General features: G+C 35.0%; 1 protein-coding gene across 1 annotated transcript in view; it reads right to left on the bottom strand.

Annotated features, from left to right (window-relative positions):
- Positions 1–20,512, bottom strand: part of RYR2 (ryanodine receptor 2) — a 288,052-nt gene that overhangs the window by 113,380 nt on the left and 154,160 nt on the right. Inside the window, exons 30-46 of the mRNA XM_057379481.1 lie at positions 19,282–19,490; positions 18,148–18,500; positions 17,799–17,913; positions 16,676–16,836; positions 15,907–16,066; positions 15,677–15,763; positions 14,778–15,004; positions 13,041–13,839; positions 12,332–12,532; positions 12,096–12,201; positions 9,534–9,677; positions 7,045–7,318; positions 4,294–4,408; positions 3,596–3,728; positions 2,511–2,614; positions 1,024–1,159; positions 177–363 (exon numbers count right to left, since the gene is read on the bottom strand). Of these exons, the coding sequence (XP_057235464.1) occupies positions 177–363; positions 1,024–1,159; positions 2,511–2,614; positions 3,596–3,728; positions 4,294–4,408; positions 7,045–7,318; positions 9,534–9,677; positions 12,096–12,201; positions 12,332–12,532; positions 13,041–13,839; positions 14,778–15,004; positions 15,677–15,763; positions 15,907–16,066; positions 16,676–16,836; positions 17,799–17,913; positions 18,148–18,500; positions 19,282–19,490 (3,511 nt within the window). The remainder of the gene's footprint in view (positions 1–176; positions 364–1,023; positions 1,160–2,510; positions 2,615–3,595; positions 3,729–4,293; positions 4,409–7,044; positions 7,319–9,533; positions 9,678–12,095; positions 12,202–12,331; positions 12,533–13,040; positions 13,840–14,777; positions 15,005–15,676; positions 15,764–15,906; positions 16,067–16,675; positions 16,837–17,798; positions 17,914–18,147; positions 18,501–19,281; positions 19,491–20,512) is intronic.

Here is a 20,512-nt window from a genome sequence, read left to right as displayed (position 1 = left end):
AACAGTGCAGAGGAAGCACTCTCTAGCAGAAGATAAATCTCTGCCTTACACAGAATACAAGGAAGAATCCAACTGTTGATAATTCACATGTTAAAACAAAAAAGTCATTTCATATCTAAGATTATAATACAAATGAACAAATATTATGGCAATGTAAGCAATTTGACTGCACCTACAGGGTTTTACTAGATCCATTACTTGGGGAAGGTCCATCTCTTGTTGAATCTTCTGATATTTGTATAGCCTCCTCCATGGCAGCAAGTAACCCATCGCCTCCTTCTCCTCTTAGAGCTGGACCAAAACACTCAGGGCGGCGAATAAGCAGTCTGACTACAACATTAGCATTCTCCTCCACACTCTCTCCTGCCACAGGCCAAATATAAGAGATTATATCAAAAGGAGTTCTGAAATATAGTCAGAAAACAGTACACAAAAGAGCAGAATACATAGATACCTTTAACTATAAAACCGTTGAAATATCACAATAAATTTACACAAACACACATAGACCTCTACTACTGCAATAAAAGCTATGATATAGAACATATTTTAATTCAAAACTTAAACAACCCAAGGAATTAACTATGCAGTATAGGATGCTTGAAGTATCACTGAAACTGCTGATTTTTAGTAAAGACTCACAATCAAGTGTGAGGGTTAATGAGGGGACCAGTAGGATTGCTAAACACTAAAACTGGACTATCTAAATCTTCATTAAAAGATAGGGGTTTGGCTCTGTACCTCACATGAATTTATCACAGAAAGATTTAGGACTCTGCTCTACTTCCAAAGGAGATGTGGGCGTTTCAAAACTAAAGCTGGATCTGAAAAATGGCTTACAGGACCCTATGTGACTTATGAAGTGGGCATTTAAGTTAATGTGTGTCTTGAATAACTCTACTCTTTTGCAAATTTTTCTTTTAATTTAAAATAACTTATCAAGTTGGCTTGTATTACTATTTCAAATTACAAACCTATTTTATTATTAGAGGAAGTTACAAAATGTTTAGGTTTCTACTCTACCATTGCAAAAAACAGCAAAACGGAGAAAATCCAAATATCGTTCTCCCTCAACTGGATTCCATCCAATGTCTGGGTAGCCTTTACAGATCAATAAAGGACAACTCTGCAGTCCACACCCAGCCAAATAGCGCACCACCTAAAACCAAGGTAAGATAAAAAGGTTATTAATTGTGAAAAAGAAGCTTAAAAGGGTAGCATCCTTATCAACGTTGTCAGGATATGGTGCCCACAATCTGTTATCCTTGACAAAAACATATCATGTGCTGGGCAAATCAGAAGAGCACTCTCTTGCTTATTTCACTTTTTCGGTCTTTTCCTACTCCTGCCATGAACTGCAAGACCTTCTTATCTCAATTCCATCATTTCTCTCTGGAGTTATTTTTTGCTCATTTATCTCATTTCTCTTGCAACTCTGAGCATTACAAATTAGTCAGTTTTGCAACACTTCCCAGCTACACACCATTCATAATCAAAAGCACATATTTTATAAAGAATAAAAGGTCTACTCTTTTATTTTAACCATTCATTTTCACTTGCCTTTTTTTTTTCCTTTCTGTTTTAAACACACAGCACTAAAACTCCCTGTAATTCAGAACTATAGGCTCAAAAGTAGTTTTCAGCTGGTCCTTTAATTTCTGAAGTGTAAGAATTCTAGCCTTTAGCTAGTTTACAGAACGTCTTTTTGCTGACCACTTATAAGAATATTAAGACGGGAAATGCTATTTGAAACACACATAATCCATCTTCCTATTCCAAGAAAGGAACATCTAAACTTGTATTACTCCTGACAGATATTTTCCTATAAAGATCATATAATCTCCAGGATCCGAGGTCTTCAAAAAGAAATTGGATATTGCAATTCTTCTGTCTTACTTTCCTTAAGAAAGAGTTTTTAAAGTCTACCTTGAATTTGTCTTTCCATTATTTAACCTGCTTTTCTTCTCCACTACTGACAGACTAACTATTCTATTCCTTCCTGCAGCAGTAATTTACATATACTACACAATTGTCACAGGTTCTCTTGAGTGTTTTACTCTTTAATGCAATTAATCCGAACTGCTTTAAACTGTGCTGAAACAGGTTTAAATGTTAGGGGAAAACATGACAGCTATAGACAGATACCTTTATGGAAATTTGCCATATATTGTAACAAGTTACCACAAAACTCCTAGCAACCCCTATTATATTCTAACACCACTGCATGTCATCATCCAAAAGAACAACAAAGAAAGATTTGAGCAATGAAGTTTTGTTGGGTATGGACTCCACTACCGCAAAATTAAGAGTTGCCTTTGAAGCAATTCCTTATGGCTACAACTCTGTGTGCAATCACCACTTTCAGACCACCAGCAGAAAAGGCAACCAACCAGATTTCCAGCCTTCCTCTGAACAGTATCAGAAACTGCCATGTAATCTTGCATTTTCCCAGAAACAGGTATCTTGTCATCTCTACAGGGGAAAAAATGCTTGATGAAGAAGCTACCAACCTTCTCCAGATCAGGTTCCCTTAAAGCCAGAGCAAGCTCATTGTTATCCATTACAGATGCTGCTGCAACATCTAAAGGTGTTGATCCTCGCATAGAAGGAGAGGCTGTTAAAATAACATTTAGTTTTAACACCAATTTAGTAAAACACAACAAATTCATAGGAAATACATTTAAATTCTTTTAATAAGGTGGAATTTCTTTTCATTTGTTAGCACATGCTTATAAACATATAATTTATACTTCTCCGTTTATAATAAATCATCATGAAATGGCATGAAACCTGACACAATCTGAAATTAAAATACAATATAAATGCTCAAGCCAGAAACAACTTGTCTTATACATTCCTGTTCTCACCACATACTTTGTTTTAAGATCTCATTATAACTTCCCTAACTGACACAACTTTGAGGAAAGTGCAATAATGGTATAATGTCTAATACATGGACATACCCAAAAAATTCATTGCAATAGAAAATAGCTCTAAAATATAAGATTATAAGTTGGGTGTTTCCTTAAAAAATGTCAGTAAAAGCAGCATTAAAAAAAACCAAGGTTTTCATACTGACACTCCAAATGCATTTGATTTGGGCACTAGAAAAGGAAAGCAAACATATTAAGAAAGTTCCAAGGTTCATTTCTGGGCACCTAACGATGCATCTAATCAGGCAAATGAGTTCTGTATTTCTCCCACTGCCACAGGTGTATACTGACCAGTATATAGAAAAAAGTTCAGGGGTGAAAGCTTGAGAGGTAAGGCTTAATGAAATGCTGTCAGAATTTATTAATGATTCTCTTTGTAAAAACAGGATTATATTTTGTTCCTCCATATGAGCAACTAATCATGAACTCTCTCTGAATGAACTCTCTCTGAATGCATATACAACAAAGTGTACTAAATTAACTCAACTTAATGCTACTGTCAGGGCAATTATTTGGAGTTAACAGTACAGTTAATGAAGATATTTTGCACCAGAAAAAGGAGAACCTTCAATACAGAGTAAGTAAACAGAGGAATGCAGAAAAATACCTGTGGTTTAATATATAAATCAGCAAAAAGTTTTAAATTTTATTTTCATACTTACCAAGGCCCACACTGCTGTTTTCCAGTAAATAGCTAAGATGATCGAACATTGCTTTTTGATTCTGCCTGCTGATACGGCAAAAATAACACAGAAAACGACAGCAGTTCGCCACCATCTTTGGGAAAGTGATTTCCTAAGAAGCAAAGAGACTGAAGTTTAAACTCTAACACAGACATGTAACATGCAGAAGAACATTTATGTAATGCCTCTTAACATACTAATATCTAGGTGTTGTACTCATTGCCCCTCAGGGAAATTCAATATATAAGTTTCTCACTGGAATCAACAGCACTTTCTCAGTTAGTAACACCTTAAGCCTCAAAGATTAAAGTATAAGCTTGGAAAACAAAAGCTGGGATCACCCACAGATTCTAGATTCAAACATGAAAGAAGGTGAATACTCAGTTTCAAAGAGTAATACTGATTTGTTTTTTAATTAATTAATAAAAAGATCTCTTTTAAACATACTATGCATAGAAAGTGCTACAGATTTTTCTTTAAAGCAGCTGAAATTACAATGCCAATAATACCTTCCTCTGGAATGAAAGGACAGATTCTTCTAAAAAACTTTGTCAACTATTATGCTAACAATGGAAATTAATAATAGCTTTTGGTCCCACTACCTCAGTGCCTTAAAGGAAAAAGCTTTGAACAGCTGTGTTCTAAACTCTCTGTCTTCTAACAGTAAATTGTTTTACCTTGGATTCTCCTCCACCAAGCACATTTACCATCACTTCCATGACGGTTTCATGCATGCCTAAAGCTCTCATGAGATTTGGATGTTGGTAAAATACTTTATTATTCATGATGTCTCTGCAGGAAAACAAAATAAAAAAAAAATGTTATGGACCAATAGTTTACCTATTATGTTATTTGCAAAGCTGATTTACTGTGAAATTCTTCATCACCACCCGAAGTAAAAATTACCTCAGGGACTTTTTTCATTGATTTTCAATCTCTCCTTTATATTTTTCTATACACATCATGGAAGAACGTGACCTTTCTTTTCCCACATTATAATTACTGCACTAATTACCCCTTGAATACACTGGAGTAAAACACTCTTCTCATTAGAAATTCCATTCAAATCTAAAACTATGTTCCAACAAGAACATCGTCAAAACTGCTACATTATTTAAAATTTTAAATTCAATTATTCAATATTTTTTGATGTAAATTTCTTTTTAGATTATTTAAACCTTGAGACATTTGCTGTCTGCCATCTAAAGCAGTAAAAAATCCTAGGGGAAAGAAATATCCAGCTATCTTCTAAGTGTCAAAAACAGAAGCTGCACAAATATTATTAATGAGTTACTGTTCAGCAGAACTCTTTACATATTTCATCAGAACAGATCTGCATCATACTGTCAATATTTTATTTGACATGCTATACTCAATTAAAATGTCTGGTGTAAAAAGTAATTAAATTTCTACAAACTGTAATGGGTCTTGAAATCAAATACAACCCATAAAAAAACTGTGAAAGTGATTAGGTCATGAGAAAAAAGGATTAGCAGGTCACTAAAGAAAATACTGTTTGCAACTTCAAATTTCATTGTACGTTTTATAGCAGTCCTTTTTTTTTCTTCCTGACCTTAACCTCCTACACTCAGCAAAGAAAATTCAGCCTTTTAAAAGATGAGATGTGAAGAAGAGTATTTGACACAATCAGAGTTTTTGACTCCCAGTAACTTTTCTCCCAAAACCTAAAACTGAACTTCATATTAGAGATGATGGAGGCTAGGCCCTGACCCCAAAAGGTTTCTTATCTCCTTTCTGCACTAATGCTTCACACTTGGAAAAAATCCTCAATGGTATCAATCTTCCAGGACATTCTAAATTCTTCTTTGTCTGCAGCAGCTTACTTTTGCAGTAAGCAATTCAGAAAATCAAAAATTCATCTCAAGGGATGGCCAGCAACATTGCGCTACTTTGCAAAGCACATCYACTCTCTGTGTTTTGTTTAACTGTGGACTGTGTTATGAAATGTCACACTTAGGAAAAAAAGATCTTAACAACATTTTTGAAAAAACTGAGTTTTAAAGTAGGAATTAGTTACACCTCCATTTCTCAGCTGAAAGAAGAGAATACCACTCACAGCAAAAAACCTGGTATTTCTAAATAGGTGTTGGAGCTCAGGTTATCCTATAAAAGGCTATACAAATAGCACAGCTCAGTAACCCACAGGCTAAACAAGACTTTAGCGAGAATAGAAGGAAAGGTGATAGGAAGAAGTAGAGAGCACTGGCTTAGCTTACAGCAGACTTTTACAAATCAGCAAAAACACTTAATGTTAAATAGATTCAGAAATCTTAGTTTTAAATTCACAGCAGAAAATGTTGAGAAAAAATGCATAAGAACTAAGCAGAGAACATGATATGGAAAATAAATCCAGTTTTGAATGAAACACTCATTCATTACAGACTTCATAAATTGAAGTGAAATGAAACAACTTCAATTTGTATAGAAAGGTAGATTTACAACTGCCACTGCTTTGTGTCTCTTGACTGATGCTAGACCTAGCTTGTTGACAAAGTCTTATCATGAATACACTGAAGACTGCAACAAGCATGAAACATTGATGAGACCTGCTGGCAACCTAAGATGTAGGCATTGCCTACATAATGACAATACAAAATTATGTATAAACATTATTTGAATATTTATAGTTTTCAGTAAGCAAAAAAATAAAAAATAAGAAAGAAAGAAAAAGTATTTTGCACAACAAAAGCTTCACTTATCCTCGCTTTATTGGCATTCTTTATATAATGCTCTGGTTCTCATTGCTCTTGCTGATGAGATTTCCAATAGATCGAAGCTGATGCTTAATATCAAAAGACATCTCTTTGAAAAACTTGAGAGAAAAAAACAACTAACCTCTTTCTTAATGGAGATTATCAAATTTGCTTTATTGTTTTCTCCAATTGGGCTCTTCATTAGGCTGTACTTCACTATTATTAATCAAATAATTAGAAAGAATAAGACCGTGCGAACTACTTCATGGTTCAAACATACCATCTACATTTAGTTCAATAAAAAAGATGGCATAGGTACAGGATGGGAAGGTACAACTCCATTTGCTGACTGCTGGGGGAAGCTGTATGTGTCAAGAGCCAAAAATGGATGGTGTTCTTGACAGGATTCTTCACAGCCATAATATTCAAAATAGAGTAACAAGATAGATTTTGATATCATGAAATATTACATACGTGTTTTCAACTTTGCTTGGAAATGTTACAGAAGTCAACTGCTCCTCCCCCAAAATGATATATATAGTACTGCAAAGGCTTCATCTTACAACTGAAGATACCATACAACTGATAGCAGTGTCTGCATTTACAACCATATTCACATTCAAACTTCATGTATAACCTTGGCCATAACCACACAGCAAATAACAAAAAAAATCTTTAAATAAAGACAAGTTATCAAAAACTCCAGTTCTTTACCCTAATCCACGAATCATAAGCTTCTCCTCTTCCTTCCCCATTCGGACACTAAGCAAGGAACGAATTTGGCCAAGGGATGCTAGAAGATTGATTGTGTCTTCCACAGACACACTATTTATGGTGTAGGTCTTTGGTAGGGCTCGAACCAGGCCACCAATCCCATCATACTGGCGATGAAGCAATACAAACATGGCCCTCACTAACTCTGGGTCTTCTATCACTGATTCCTGGGCCCAGCGCACCATCGTGTCTGAAATCAGCTGCTGAAGAGTAGCTGTGAAGGAAATAAATAAATCAAAAAATTACCATTAATTATTCATCTCCCTACTGCTAGGCCCCCAGAACCCACTATTCAACATGAATCAGAATGAATTCAATTCCTAAGTAGCACCTTTTTTATGGTATTTTTTAGGCAGACTATCAAAGCAAAATAAAAATCACACAAGACAAACAGAAATATGTAAAAACCAAAAGCATATATTTAATATTAAAATTAAAGACAAAAATTATGAAGACATACAAGATGCTCACAATATCCCCAGATTTATTTTTACATATTGCTTTCAATATTTTTCCAATAATTCGGGTCTAAGGACTTTTTTAGCCTTTTATGAAATAAGGCTGAAAAATTATCCTGGTTGCATATGTAAACACTGTCTTATTTATTTACATGTCTAAGCTCAGTATCCACTCAAGGTTTTATAATATACAAAACAAAATAATTGAACTTAGTCCTTTGCCAAAGCCAAAGGCCCTTCAAAAGAAATTAAAACACTACAATAAAATAAATAGCAAATCATCATTTGCRCATTTAATTCAGTCTCTAATGAGCAAGAAACCCATATCTGGTAGTGTCACTGATATTATTAGTTGGGATATATAAGTGTTTGGGAAAGATATGTTAATATAGACAAGCGATATAATCTTTGCTAAGATAATTCCAGTTTAACTCAAACAAACAAAAAGCAAAAATACTCACAGAAAGATACTGAAAAACAGGATTTTATGGAAAAGARAATGTTTAACAAAGAAGAGAATTTGTGCTAATACAGTGAAAGGCAGAAAAAAGAGTAGTAGTAATGTATTTCATTGTTACTGTCCAAGCATGGTACTAGAGGTGCTTCCACTGACACAGAGTATAGCATTTTTTAAGAATAAAACCACTTTTGAAATAAAGAAAAAGATGAAACGTGGCTGGGCTGATATTTCAGAAGGACTGAAATAATTAATAACAAGAAGCGACACAATGCTAAGGTTTTTGGGTGGGGTTTGTTTGTTTGTTTGAGTTTTTTTGATGAAGAATCCCAGGAGCAGACTATCAATTGGTTCCTGTTTTGATGACTGCAATACTGCATTTCACCTGCGTGTGGGTCTGTTTGTTTAATGTGTTTGTTCATATTAACAAGAGAGAATCAGGTTTTACAGTGCTCTTAAGCTTACTACAAGAAAAAAAGAGGAAGTGATAAGATTAATTGCCACATTCTGTACGCACCTAGCCTCTAATTACCACTGCCTGATAACTGAAGCAATAAGCTGCAAATCTAGAAGGCACTCTTTTAGAAGGACAAAAATATTTCCACACTAAGGTAACACTAACACGTAGCAGCAAAGAAGCCATTTCATTGTAAGTACCCTGGGGAAACCACCTCATCGTGTAACTTCAGGAACTTTCATTAAACAACGAGGGTAAACAGGCAATCTCCCTAAGAATTCTGTGTAGTCAATGATCAAGTTTTTTACCCAAGTCTGAACACCTAAACTGTGTGCCCGGAAATTCACTCCCACTAGTAGGATAGCAACATAAAAAATAAGGACATTTGAAAGTGCCACATACCACAAAAAAAAGAAAAAAAGATAAAAATAAAAGAAACAGTAACAAATTAAAAGATAAATAAAATTTAAATAGTCAGTTTGCACCAACTGCAGAACTAGCATGTCACTGGCACTGATTCTTATCAAGATGGAAAAGCAGAAAGTATCAGAAAAAATGACAGAACAACAGTCACAGTCAGAAAAAATGACAAAACAACAATCACAGTCAGAAAATCTTGAGTTTTAGGTTAGGTGGGGAGGCTTCTCCTAATTACAGTCCAATTGCACAGTTTTCTTTCATGTGATAATCTTCATGCAAATACTGATTTGAAGCTGCTGCAGCAGATGAAGTTCTCAGAAATAAGGACCTAGCTACAATTATTAAGTCTTTATTAATTTTACTAAAAGCAAGACACATTCTCTTAAATTTATGACTTGACAACAGATAAGGGGCAAAAATGCCAGTTGAAGAAATTTTCCACTACATCCCACTGAGAAACCAATCTGCTTAATAAATCCATCTGTGCTTGTTTCGAGTCAAGCTACCTACTTTAAGGAGCACAGATATCTCACTGAAAATCCACCTTGTTTTGGCTGGAAATGTGGGAAGAACTTAGTGATCTGCTTCTTCCGCCTTTTGAAATTAAGTCACAATAAGCTGATTAAATTTTGCTTACAGGATGTCTTATCATCATCATCAACTGTCTTCTCAGCTTGTTTCTTCTTCAGATAAGTAACTTTTTCCATAAGGTATAGGAGGCGACCCCTAATGGTTGAATCACTGTTGCCATCCAAGGCTCCATCTTCATCTAGTTCAATTCCTGAAATTTAAAAAAATGCATTAATTACTGAAAGAATAACATAAAGCAAGTTACAAATATGTTTTGTATCTTGTATGTATGAACATAATTAAGCTGAACTGTTGTTCTGCTCTGTTAGAGCTCTGAGTTTTATATGAGACATGCTTTACTGGCATTTGGAACAAGTATAGAACAGGCATATGTGCCTAGCAGGAAGTGCAGGTAAGGATCATGCAGCCTTAATTTGGCATATAAATTTTGTGATGCTATACATAAAATATACAATAAATATATTTCCCCTGCTATGCATTTTTCCATGCTAGCAATGATGCCTGTTTTGGACATACGTAGCTCAGAAGTGGAGATACAGTCCCTACTGATACCGTGTGGTTCAAATTGTATTAGTAAATATTTTTAAGTAAAACATATGAAAGAAGTGAAAGTACAAGTGTTACAAAAATACTTTCTAGTGATGAGTCAGAAGGAAGTAGCCACCCTCACAGTACAGTGGTCTTTCATGACATTACTCTAACAAGCTATAAAAATGTAAAACCAATTAATGTGAAGATTCACAGAATCTCAGAACAGCTGAGTTCAAAATGAGCCTTTAGAGTCCAGCCTCCCTGCTGAAAACAAGTTCAACTAGGGCAGGATGCCCAGTACCATATCTGGTGAGCTTTTGAATGTCTCCTACAGTGAAAAGACTCCACAACCTCTCTGAGAAATCCATTCTTGGGTTCTACCACCCTACAGTAACAAACAAGTAGAATTTCCTGATTTTTAATTTGTGTCACTTAGACATTTCTGAGAAAAGACTGTCTCAACCTTTTAAACTTCCCTCTGCCCAGCAGATATTTATATACATTGATACCATCCCCCTTTGAGCTTTCTCTTCAAGTTAAACAACCCCAGTCCTCTCATTCTCCGCTCCTACAAAAGAGGGTTCAAATATTCACTGTCTTTGATGACTCCTCCCTGGCCTCATCCAGTATGGCCGTGTCTCTCCTGTACCAAAGAGCTCAGCTTTTCTGCAATGCTACTTTGTATTTTGGTCCCTAGCCTCTCTTTGCTGCAGGGCGTTACAGGGCTTTATACTTCCCAATGCCAAACTTCATGGATTCCTATCAGCTCATTTCTCTTATTTTTAAAYGTGTTCATTCAGGCATACATTATAGAGGAATTAAAAACCTTGACCTCTACCTATTACTCACACTAAATAATAAGTCCAAGTAAAAAGGTGACTCAACTATTTTCTAGGGTTTTTTTCCTTTCTAAAATAAGTTCTGAAGTTAAAGTTTTTGGGGGGAGTTCTGTAGCAGTCTTGAATTTGATAGGATGTTTCTATATCACATAACATCATTCTTCTCAATTTACTTCATCTGGCTCTAGTTGCCTGATTTTTTGCATTAGGTACAGTTCCACTTTCATTAAAAGTTATTTTGTTATACTTTGTCATAACAGAGCAATTGACGCCAAACTAAACATTGATCATCAGTAAGTTCATATTTCACACTAAATCATATTACACAATTATTTGGATAGCAGTCTCCTCAATGGCACTAATTAACAGTCAAGAGACTGAAACATCTTATTAATAGGAACACAGAGATGGTCTGAAATTATTCAAATGAAATGTCTGTTTTCCCACAGTTACGCTATTCCCTGAGCTCTAGTTGTACTTTTTTGATTTGCAGACTTTCAATATGCTTGTCTCTCAACCATTCCACAAAATGTGAATCCCCAAATGGTGGCTGACTAATCAAGCAAATGTACATTGGACTTATGATGTGGAACTGTTTTACCTATTCTGCAATAGTCGTGTTTTCAACACACAAATTAATTAATTAATTCTGTTCTATGGTTATGTGCCCTCTGACCCACAAAATTAATTTTCTACTTGTAGATTATGCGAATTCTGATTTTCTCCATAAGAAAAGAAAACAATGGAAAAGCCGTGTTAAGTAATTGGAAAAGAGGAAAAGAATGGAAAGCAACTAAAGAAAAATGGAAAAATCAAAAAGATAAAGCTTGTTTTTCTTTCAAATTTTTTTTCTAAATTATTTATTTTGTTTGCATTTCCTACTACCAACTACAACAAAGAATCTTTAAAAGCTGGAAAGTATCCAGCAATGACCCACTGGTGTCTGGACTGGTTGCCTTATAAAGAGAGAATGAACAGACACCTACAGAACAGCCTGCAGAACAGACACTTATGAAGCAAAACATTACACATTCCCCTCTTGTTTGAGTATATAAGGATAAGAATATTTCTTTAGTTTTGACTACAAGCTAATTACCTTTATTTGATAATATTTATAATTTATCCAGTCTAATTTACAGACTATTCAGTTGATGTTTCTTACAAAAAAAATATTCACAAAAATTGCTTCTAAAGCTAATATAATTTAGAAAGTAAAAATATTCAGTAACAAGACTTACCACAGTGAGTCATTAGGTCTTCATGGAAATCCAAGAGTTGATCCCGAATTTCTTCAGGGCAAGGACAATCATTTTTATCATCTTTAAAGTTCAGCAGCATGTTAATCTTAGATAATACAAACAAAGACAAATTACACCAATCTCCAAATGGAAAAACTTTCAAACCAAACAGAACTCTGCAACATAGAAAGCACGCAGAGTGCAACAAGAAAGGAAGTGTCCATTGTAAGCTATACCTGTTCTTGAGGAGGGGATCGAAATTCTTTTGTTTTTCTAGCTGTCAGGGCAGCAGACATGTTCAAGGCCTGCATCACTTCATTGTACCGGAAGCGTTGATTCTCTTGAAGCTTGGCCACGAAATCATCTGAAAATGCTACAATGGCTTCTATTCGGTGTCGTACTTGGCAGTCACACAGGTATTGGAGTAGATGGCACATCTGAGGACACAGATGTGTAAGAGACACAAGCTGGCCAGCTAAGAAATATCTTCTGCATATTATGCAAGGATGGATTTCCTACAGCAACAGTCACTTATCAAACAGATTATCTGGAACATTTAATGTTGTAATTTACCACATGTAACAATCTTACACCAGAATATCTGTCATGTGCAAAAGATTAATGTGCCTCAGACATAACTAAATTTTTTAAGATAAAGGATTTACTCCTAGGGAATTTCTTTTCTGTTTGGATTCATAAAAATGAAGAATTCATTATTCCACTGATGGCATTGAGCAATTAATTATTTTTAATAATAACAGTAGTTGCCTGATCTATGATGATGAAGTTTGTATTACCAGAAAGACACTAAATCTCCTAGTTTTCCGTAATGAAGTTCCCTCTCTATTTAACTAAAAAATTTAATTTCAAAATTTTTTATTCCTTGAAAGATACATTACCAAGTGAAGAAAACAAGAACAACCACTATCACAACAGTATTTTTACCTGTAATTTAACAGGTTCTGGAAGTTTCATCTGAAGGAGTCCTTCCTTTGGCATTTGCTCCCCTCTGGTTTCTTCCTCTCCTTCTTCTGACTTGAGCTCATCTGAATTGAACTCCTCTGAGAAATCAATTTCATTCTCCTGGGTCATTGCTTCTTTGAAAACCCGGGGCTCAATCAACTGCAAGATGTGTTTCAGATCCTCATTGTGGAAGATTCCCATAATTAGAAGGGTATAAAAGAGCTTGATGAGAGGGACGAACAGAAATTCTGTAGAACCTCCAACTGGATCTCTGACATGGAGGCTTCCTTCCTGGACAGCTTCAGTCAGCATCTCTATGGTTTTGGCCTTCAAAATTTCCAGAGGGAATTCAGGACTGAACTGAAAATATTCACTGCTAATGCTTACAAAACTCGGAGAGGAGAACTGCATTCTTGGCCTTAATGAAGTGCTAAGCCCTATACCGGGGAGGCCGTGCTTTTTATTTTCATCAGGAAACAAAGTAATACTCTTGGTCTCGTCTGTCATTGGAACAATGAACTCATTATTCATCATCAGCCTGGCAGTTGCATATGTATTGAGATGAATGTCAATGAGTAAGTCATAATATCCTGCACGTAGTAATCCTGGCATGTATTTATTCTCAATAGCATAGAGGAGCTGAGATTCATCCACATGGCTACACAGAGCATGGGCCACGCGGTTGTTGCCTAAAGCACAAACGGCTGAATATAACCGGAGGGTATGGTAGTGAAATTTCAGCAATTCTTCTTGTTCTGTCAGCTCTAAAATATCAATTGTTCTGCAGAGAAGAAGAAACAATGCAGTAAATCCCATATGCAAAAGTATACTTCTCTCAAACTTCTCCCTAAGGATAACATTAGCACAATACCTATTTCAGGGATGGGCTTTTTCCACATTTCAGCTTTCATGTGAGAAACGCTGTCAACGTAAGAATCAAGGACTGACAATAAAATCTAATCTGGAATTTATTCAAGTCACTCCTAAATTCACTATCTCAATTACTTTCAGGGGGGAAAAAAATCCAGATTATTCACTAAACACAGAATATTTCTTCATACTAAAAAGATGAATTTAGGTAACTGAAAATTAAGGTTTTAAAACTAGTTTGGGTTATGATATTTATATAATTTACTGGTTTTAAATCTGTGGCTGCAAAATGGCAACAGACTAACTAGTTCATTTGAAGAGGGCTCAATGCTGGTGTTCTTTGTTTAGAATTCTTACCTAACTTTAGAGTGACTTATTTTTCAGTTTAGGCATTGGCAAAATGCTCAGACATTTGGGTAACCAGGAAGTCACAAAATTAAATTTCTTCAATTGTTTTAATTAAATTTAGGAAACTGAAAGGAATGGAATGATTAAATGGGTCATAAATTTTTACAAGATCCCTACAAAAACAGATTTTTGCTTATTTTACAGATTATCTTTAATAATTCATGAACAGAGTTTCTTTCATTTTCATTGCCAATCTGCACATGCTATTAACATGTTTGTAGAGGAATTGGGAGAAGTTGGAAACACAGTAAAAGTAGGGAGATTTTAAAACATTGGAAATTAAGATAATTTTTAATATTAGCTAAATCAGAACACACTGTTTACATTTACTTCTCTATAAATACAGAGAAGACCTCAGGCCTGTCTTACATAGATGGCATTGCATGAGAAGCTTGATAACCCCAAGATAACTCTGATACAGTACAAAAAATAAACATCAACCTGTTTTCCTCAGGAATATGAAGGGCCATGAACTGCAAAGGATGCAGGCACTGTATCATCCAGCCCTGGTGTTCACTGATCCGAGACACATCCACCTTCAAGAAGTGGTTTGGCACTCTGCTCCAAAGGACATGAGTCAGAAATTGGACATGGAGACGAGGAGGACATTGAGAGACTGGGTTTTTGTGTTCACTTTTGAACAAGCCAGCAGATAATGGCATTACATTCTGGAAAATTCCAATGGAAAAGACAATCATTTTCATTATCTTTAACAAACACTCAACATATAGTAAAGTACACAGAAAGTCAACATTTGCACTAGTTTTTAAAACAAGCTTAGAACTTTCGGAAGATTAGCAGCTAGAGAGCATTTTTCATATTTGTTTTTTAAGAAAAGCTACATCTGAAATAGAAACTTGACCGCCACATATGATTAGTTCATTGGAATCCACTTTTTTTTTTGCCTCGTCTGATTTCTTAGATATCCAAGTATCCGAAACAAGGTAGCAATATTCAGCTCATTTTTCTTGTGCTCTATTTGAAGATACTTTAAAATTATTTTAAAACTGTAACCAAATTCTTCAGATACACCAGTCATCCATGCTCTGTTTGTAGAATTAAGAGATCTGCCTTACTGACCACAGTGCTTTGGTTTCATAATGGAAGATGAAATTCAGAAAATTCTTACCAGTTTCAACCCTTCTTATTCAATGTACTGTATTTTAAATTTTTGAAGAATTTTAAATTGAGTAAAGAATAAAAACAGCATTAGTGTAAACACTTGAAATCATAAAAATGTGCCCAAGAACACACTGCAGGCAAGAAATGGCAAAAACAAAGTAAAATTATTTGATATGATTAATTCGTCCTAAACCTGCACAAAACCACATATAATTTACCTTTATTCTTCCCAATTCAAACTGGAAAACATTAGGGCTTGTAGCTTGAGCAAATACAGCAGGAAACAACTTTGTGCTTGGTTCAACCTAAATCAGAGAACGGGAAAAATTATTGCCATAACAGTGATGACCCCTTTTTCTTACAATCTTGTACTAAAGCCTGTAATGATGCAGGCTAAGGATTTGGTTTTTCCCCTTCCCACTAGAAAACATAATCAAAAAGTACTCACCTGATAGTAGGTGCCTAGCTCCTTGCCATTAGCTGTGAAAGTCAGCAGGCCACTGGCAGCATCAACCAAGCAACCGATCTCGAGCCCATTATTGTTACGTCCTTGCCCAGGGCTCATGCTCTCTCCTGCACACACCATATAGCAGTTGCTGCGTTTTATACTAAATGTCAAAAGATAAATTTATTCATGAATGGTGTGCAAAATTCCTCTAACAAACTAAAAACAGCCCTGCATGGCTGCAAACAACAGGGCCTTGTGGCAGAAAACAGTGGATCACACCTTAACCACCGCCAAAACTCAATGAAATCAGCACAACATAAGTGAAAAAAATCCCCTGAAAATGATGAAGTATGAACAACTTCAAATATACCGTAAAATACCAAAGACAAAACTGACTTTGCAAGTTAAGGTTTTCAATCATTTAATGTTAAGCATAACAGAAGAGATAATAAACTGAAGTGCTGAGAGGAGCTGTTGTAATAATTTTGGCCTCAGAAATCAGTATTTACGGGATCATAATTTTAAACTATATAGAAAAGCTGCACTATTTTACTTTGAAGTGCCTGTTGATTTGACTAGATCATTACTGTACTGTTTCTTCACAAGCAAGAGGAGGTAACAATTAAATTTACACTTTTTCCTATTACTGCTTTTTCAACTTTTTCTACATCAATCCAGTTACATTAAATGAGGTGGATTTACTCCTTATAAGTTGCTAGTTGCTTTTATGGGTAAAAATTAAGATCTTTTGAAGAAAATTCTGACCAACCTCTCATGAACCTTCCCTTTTTCGTCTCCCAGTGTAACTGTGACAGTGCGCACTCTGTCCAAGTCAAAGCTAGTGTCATACTGGTGAAAGTCTGATGTAATCCAGCCCACCCAGACATTAGCAGGTTCTTGACCAGGAAATATTCTCACTGAATAATAGTACTGTTAATAAAAAAAAACAATGTTATCAAATGTTAGCATTTGTTCTCCAGTGTAGCCATTTGATTAAGAATTAATTTGTTGCTCTAAAATGTGAAAACATGTCATCTCTGCAGAAGCAGCATAGGCTTCTTCAAGTGCAATTCATAAGCAAAGCAAAAGAAGACTATAAACACAAACCAAAATACAGCCAACAAAATATGCACGTAAAACAAAAAAAAAAAAAAAAAAAAAAAAAAAAAAAAAAAAAAAAAAAAAAAAACAAAAAAAAAAAAAAAAAAAAAAAAAAAAAAAAAAAAAAAGGAAACCACTAAATATGCAGTTTATATGCTTGTATTGAAGGTTTCTGCATTGTAACACTGTAAGATAAATTTCTACAGCAACTACAATTTTTATACTGCAGGTGACTCAGTTTCAGGTACCTAATATTTTTTAGAAAGAAAACACAACCTGAAGAGGAGCATTTGTTTTCCTCTGAACATTGAGGACAAGCTCTTATGGAGCTGATCTTGTCAGAGAAAGACCTATAGAAGCTGCACAAAACTTTCATTGGGAATTCCATTGAATAAATGCGCTGCAGAACTAGCAGAGATGTTTTCAAATGGTCCTGAACACTGACTCAGCAGTTTACTGTACTTTTTCCTATTTATTCCATTATTCTAGAACTATATTCTCCCTCTTTTATATCTGGTGTTATCAACAGCAGTTTTCAAAAATGGATTAAACTAGTTTATGGGTTTTCATTTGGAAATGGTTTTAGACTGCCAGTCAATTCAAAATAAAAGGAACAGATCAGTTACAGCTTAAGTAGAAGTTCAGAACTACCACAGACCTTTAAACTGAAAATCAGACTGTTTCTGAAATTCTTACAATAAAGAAAAAAAGTAGGTATTAAAAAAACCCAATCAAATCAAATAAAGAAAATTAACCCAAACAGCTAAAACACAAAATTTATGTTACAATACCGTGGAAGTTTGCATCAAATAATCATAGTCATCCCTATCATCTGCTAGCACATCCTCAGTAAGCCGTGCAGAGTGACTCATGCTATAATCTGGCTTTGTCCTCCTTAGCATAAATCTGCAATAAAAGAAGTCAAATCAAAATCTCTATTAAAAGTTCAATCACAAAGGCTAATTGTTCAGAAAAGAGAAAGAGACAGGCTCATTTTTAAAAACACTAAAATTAATTCTGACCTTAAACTGTATATTCGAAAGTTACTTGTCTGGTCAGCCAGACAACACTGGCATTTTCCTCTACTTTGAGAAGCAGAGGGGAAAAAATAAAAAAAAAGAAAGATAGCAAGCTACTAACCTTTGTTTAAGACGTGAGGGCTTTTCTTGAACATAATCTTTATGATTGTTTAACTCTGGTTTTGTGGCATCTTTTTCTCTTTCTGTCCGATCAGGAACTAAATGACCATGAGCAGTTTTCATTAGAACCTCAAAATCAGAATCAGCATCATAATCCTCCAAGTCATTTTTTGGGCCAAAAAGACCAGAGCCTGGTAACCCTCCTGCAGCTGATCTGGAGAAGACCTCAGCACATTCAATGGGCATGCTTAACCGAAAAAACATGACATCTGTTTTACTGTTCTGTGAACCAAAGGACTTCTGTGTGACCTTCAGACAGGGGCAGCTGTCAATGGTGCCATCAATTCTCATCACCTATGAAACATAGAGATGCAGATGTTTGAAGCTGATGCTTTTTCTGCCATTTAAATATTCAATTTTTGCTTTTAGAATAAGCATCCATGACTTGCAAAACTTGCAACAGAATGCTATCTAACACATTGCAATCACGTTGCCATTTTGAAGGGAAATAAATACTATCAGGAATGGATGCTTTTGTTGCTCCATTGTTGAATTTAAAACACCAGTCACGGAGAAACCACAATTCTCATCCTAACTCTTTGCACCATAAATCCAACTGCCCAGAAAAACACAGATTAAGAACTATAAATCATACATGTACATATGAAAGAACATAAACTGTTCCTTAAATACCACACGCAAGGTGACAAAGAGTTCTTATTTCATCATTTCAGAAGGATTTTACGACAAACTTACAAGTCATGAATCCAGTTCCACTAAGATGCACAACTGACTGGAACGTAAGTGTTGACACAATTGACTAATAAATATTTATTACAAACAAAACCAATTAGCTATAGAAAAATCAAAAATGTGTGCACTAGAACACATGGTATCTGTTATTTTAAAATGCCCAGTTTCTGGAAGTTGGTCCAAACATAGCTCTCACCGCACAAGGAGCTCTTAATGGGGACATCTTGTATAATTTGTCTCTCAGAATGTCATGTAATTATATTCTTTGTTCATCCAGAACTGGGTCAACACATCACATTAAAATCTTGCTAATAAGTACAAAAGTAGAAACATTATTCAAACATATTCAAGTGTCTAGACAYATTTGAATAGAATCACAAACCTCAATATGTTCATGATTTTGTGGCACTGGTAGAAACTGAGGGAGTCTTTTACTCAGCCAAATGGTGATGTCCCTATTTGTATTAACAGCAAAGGGTTCATACCCTTCCTGTAAGCCACATATGGTAAAATATTTTAGAGTGCTGACATCTTTCCCGAAGTTCATTCTTCCCACTTGAGATGGGCCAAGGCTGCACACAGGTAGAAATCCTTAAAAGAAAAAGAAAAGAACATATGGGTTGTACAACATGAACATTGGTGAACTGCCTTCTTCCACAAATGAATTGAAAATTATTAGTGAAAAAAATCCAAAAAGCAAAGATTATAAAGGTAAGCAATCATCAATAGCACATCACATCTTTCATGTCACCAAGTAATGTATCTTAAACATCATTCTGAAAAATGAAAGCCCTCTAATATTCATAGATCTTTTTATGCAACATTCAAACTTCTTTACAGCAAGCTCTTGGTTAACCTCCCTGCTGAGCTGGCAGAGTATTACCAATTTTACTTTAAGTCCTACTACTTTTGATACTCTGTCTAAAATGTCATCATTCATGGCATTTTGAGAGAATCTTACTTTAACAGTAACACGGTGCTTGTCCATGCAGCTATAATAGTGAAAAAAAATTTACAAATATGCACAATTATTTATTATAGATTTAAAAAAAAAACCTCATTAAAAATTCAGAAAACTCTGGCTCTGGATACTGAGAAGTGAGAATATGACAATATAGCTTCATGAAACTTAAGCTATTTTGGTTTGGGGTTGTGTTTTCTGTTTTACCTTTTGAAACAGCTTTACATTTGTATGCATCTCACTGTTTCACTAGAACGGGGAACACATTTGTGACTTCTTTTTACAATTTTTTTTTTTTTCCTTTCCTGACTCCCCAGAATGGGTAAGTGCACTTGAAGTGCACTTGCCCCCTACAGCTGTTCTGCAGGCACATGCTTTTTTTTTTTTTTCTCCATTTAAGCTTCACAGTCTAAAACCTAAGAAAATCTTTTATTTCTTCTCTTTTCATCCTGCTTTTCGATTTCCACAGCTACAAACTACGTCATAGATTCATTTGACCTAATGATTCACAGAATGTTTTCTTTTTTATCATCAAGAAACATGAAGCTCTGTTCAATGATTCTGATTCACATGAATGTAACAAGTACTGAAAAATGCAAGGACAAAATACAACTTAGTTCTTCTCTACAACTTAGTTCCTCTCTTTTGTTTA

The sequence above is a fragment of the Malurus melanocephalus genome, unplaced genomic scaffold (genome assembly GCF_030028575.1).
Source record: "Malurus melanocephalus ecotype Western Australia unplaced genomic scaffold, MMel_1.1 scaffold_408, whole genome shotgun sequence".
Taxonomy (NCBI): domain Eukaryota; kingdom Metazoa; phylum Chordata; class Aves; order Passeriformes; family Maluridae; genus Malurus; species Malurus melanocephalus.
This window is presented reverse-complemented; position numbering and strand designations above follow the sequence as displayed.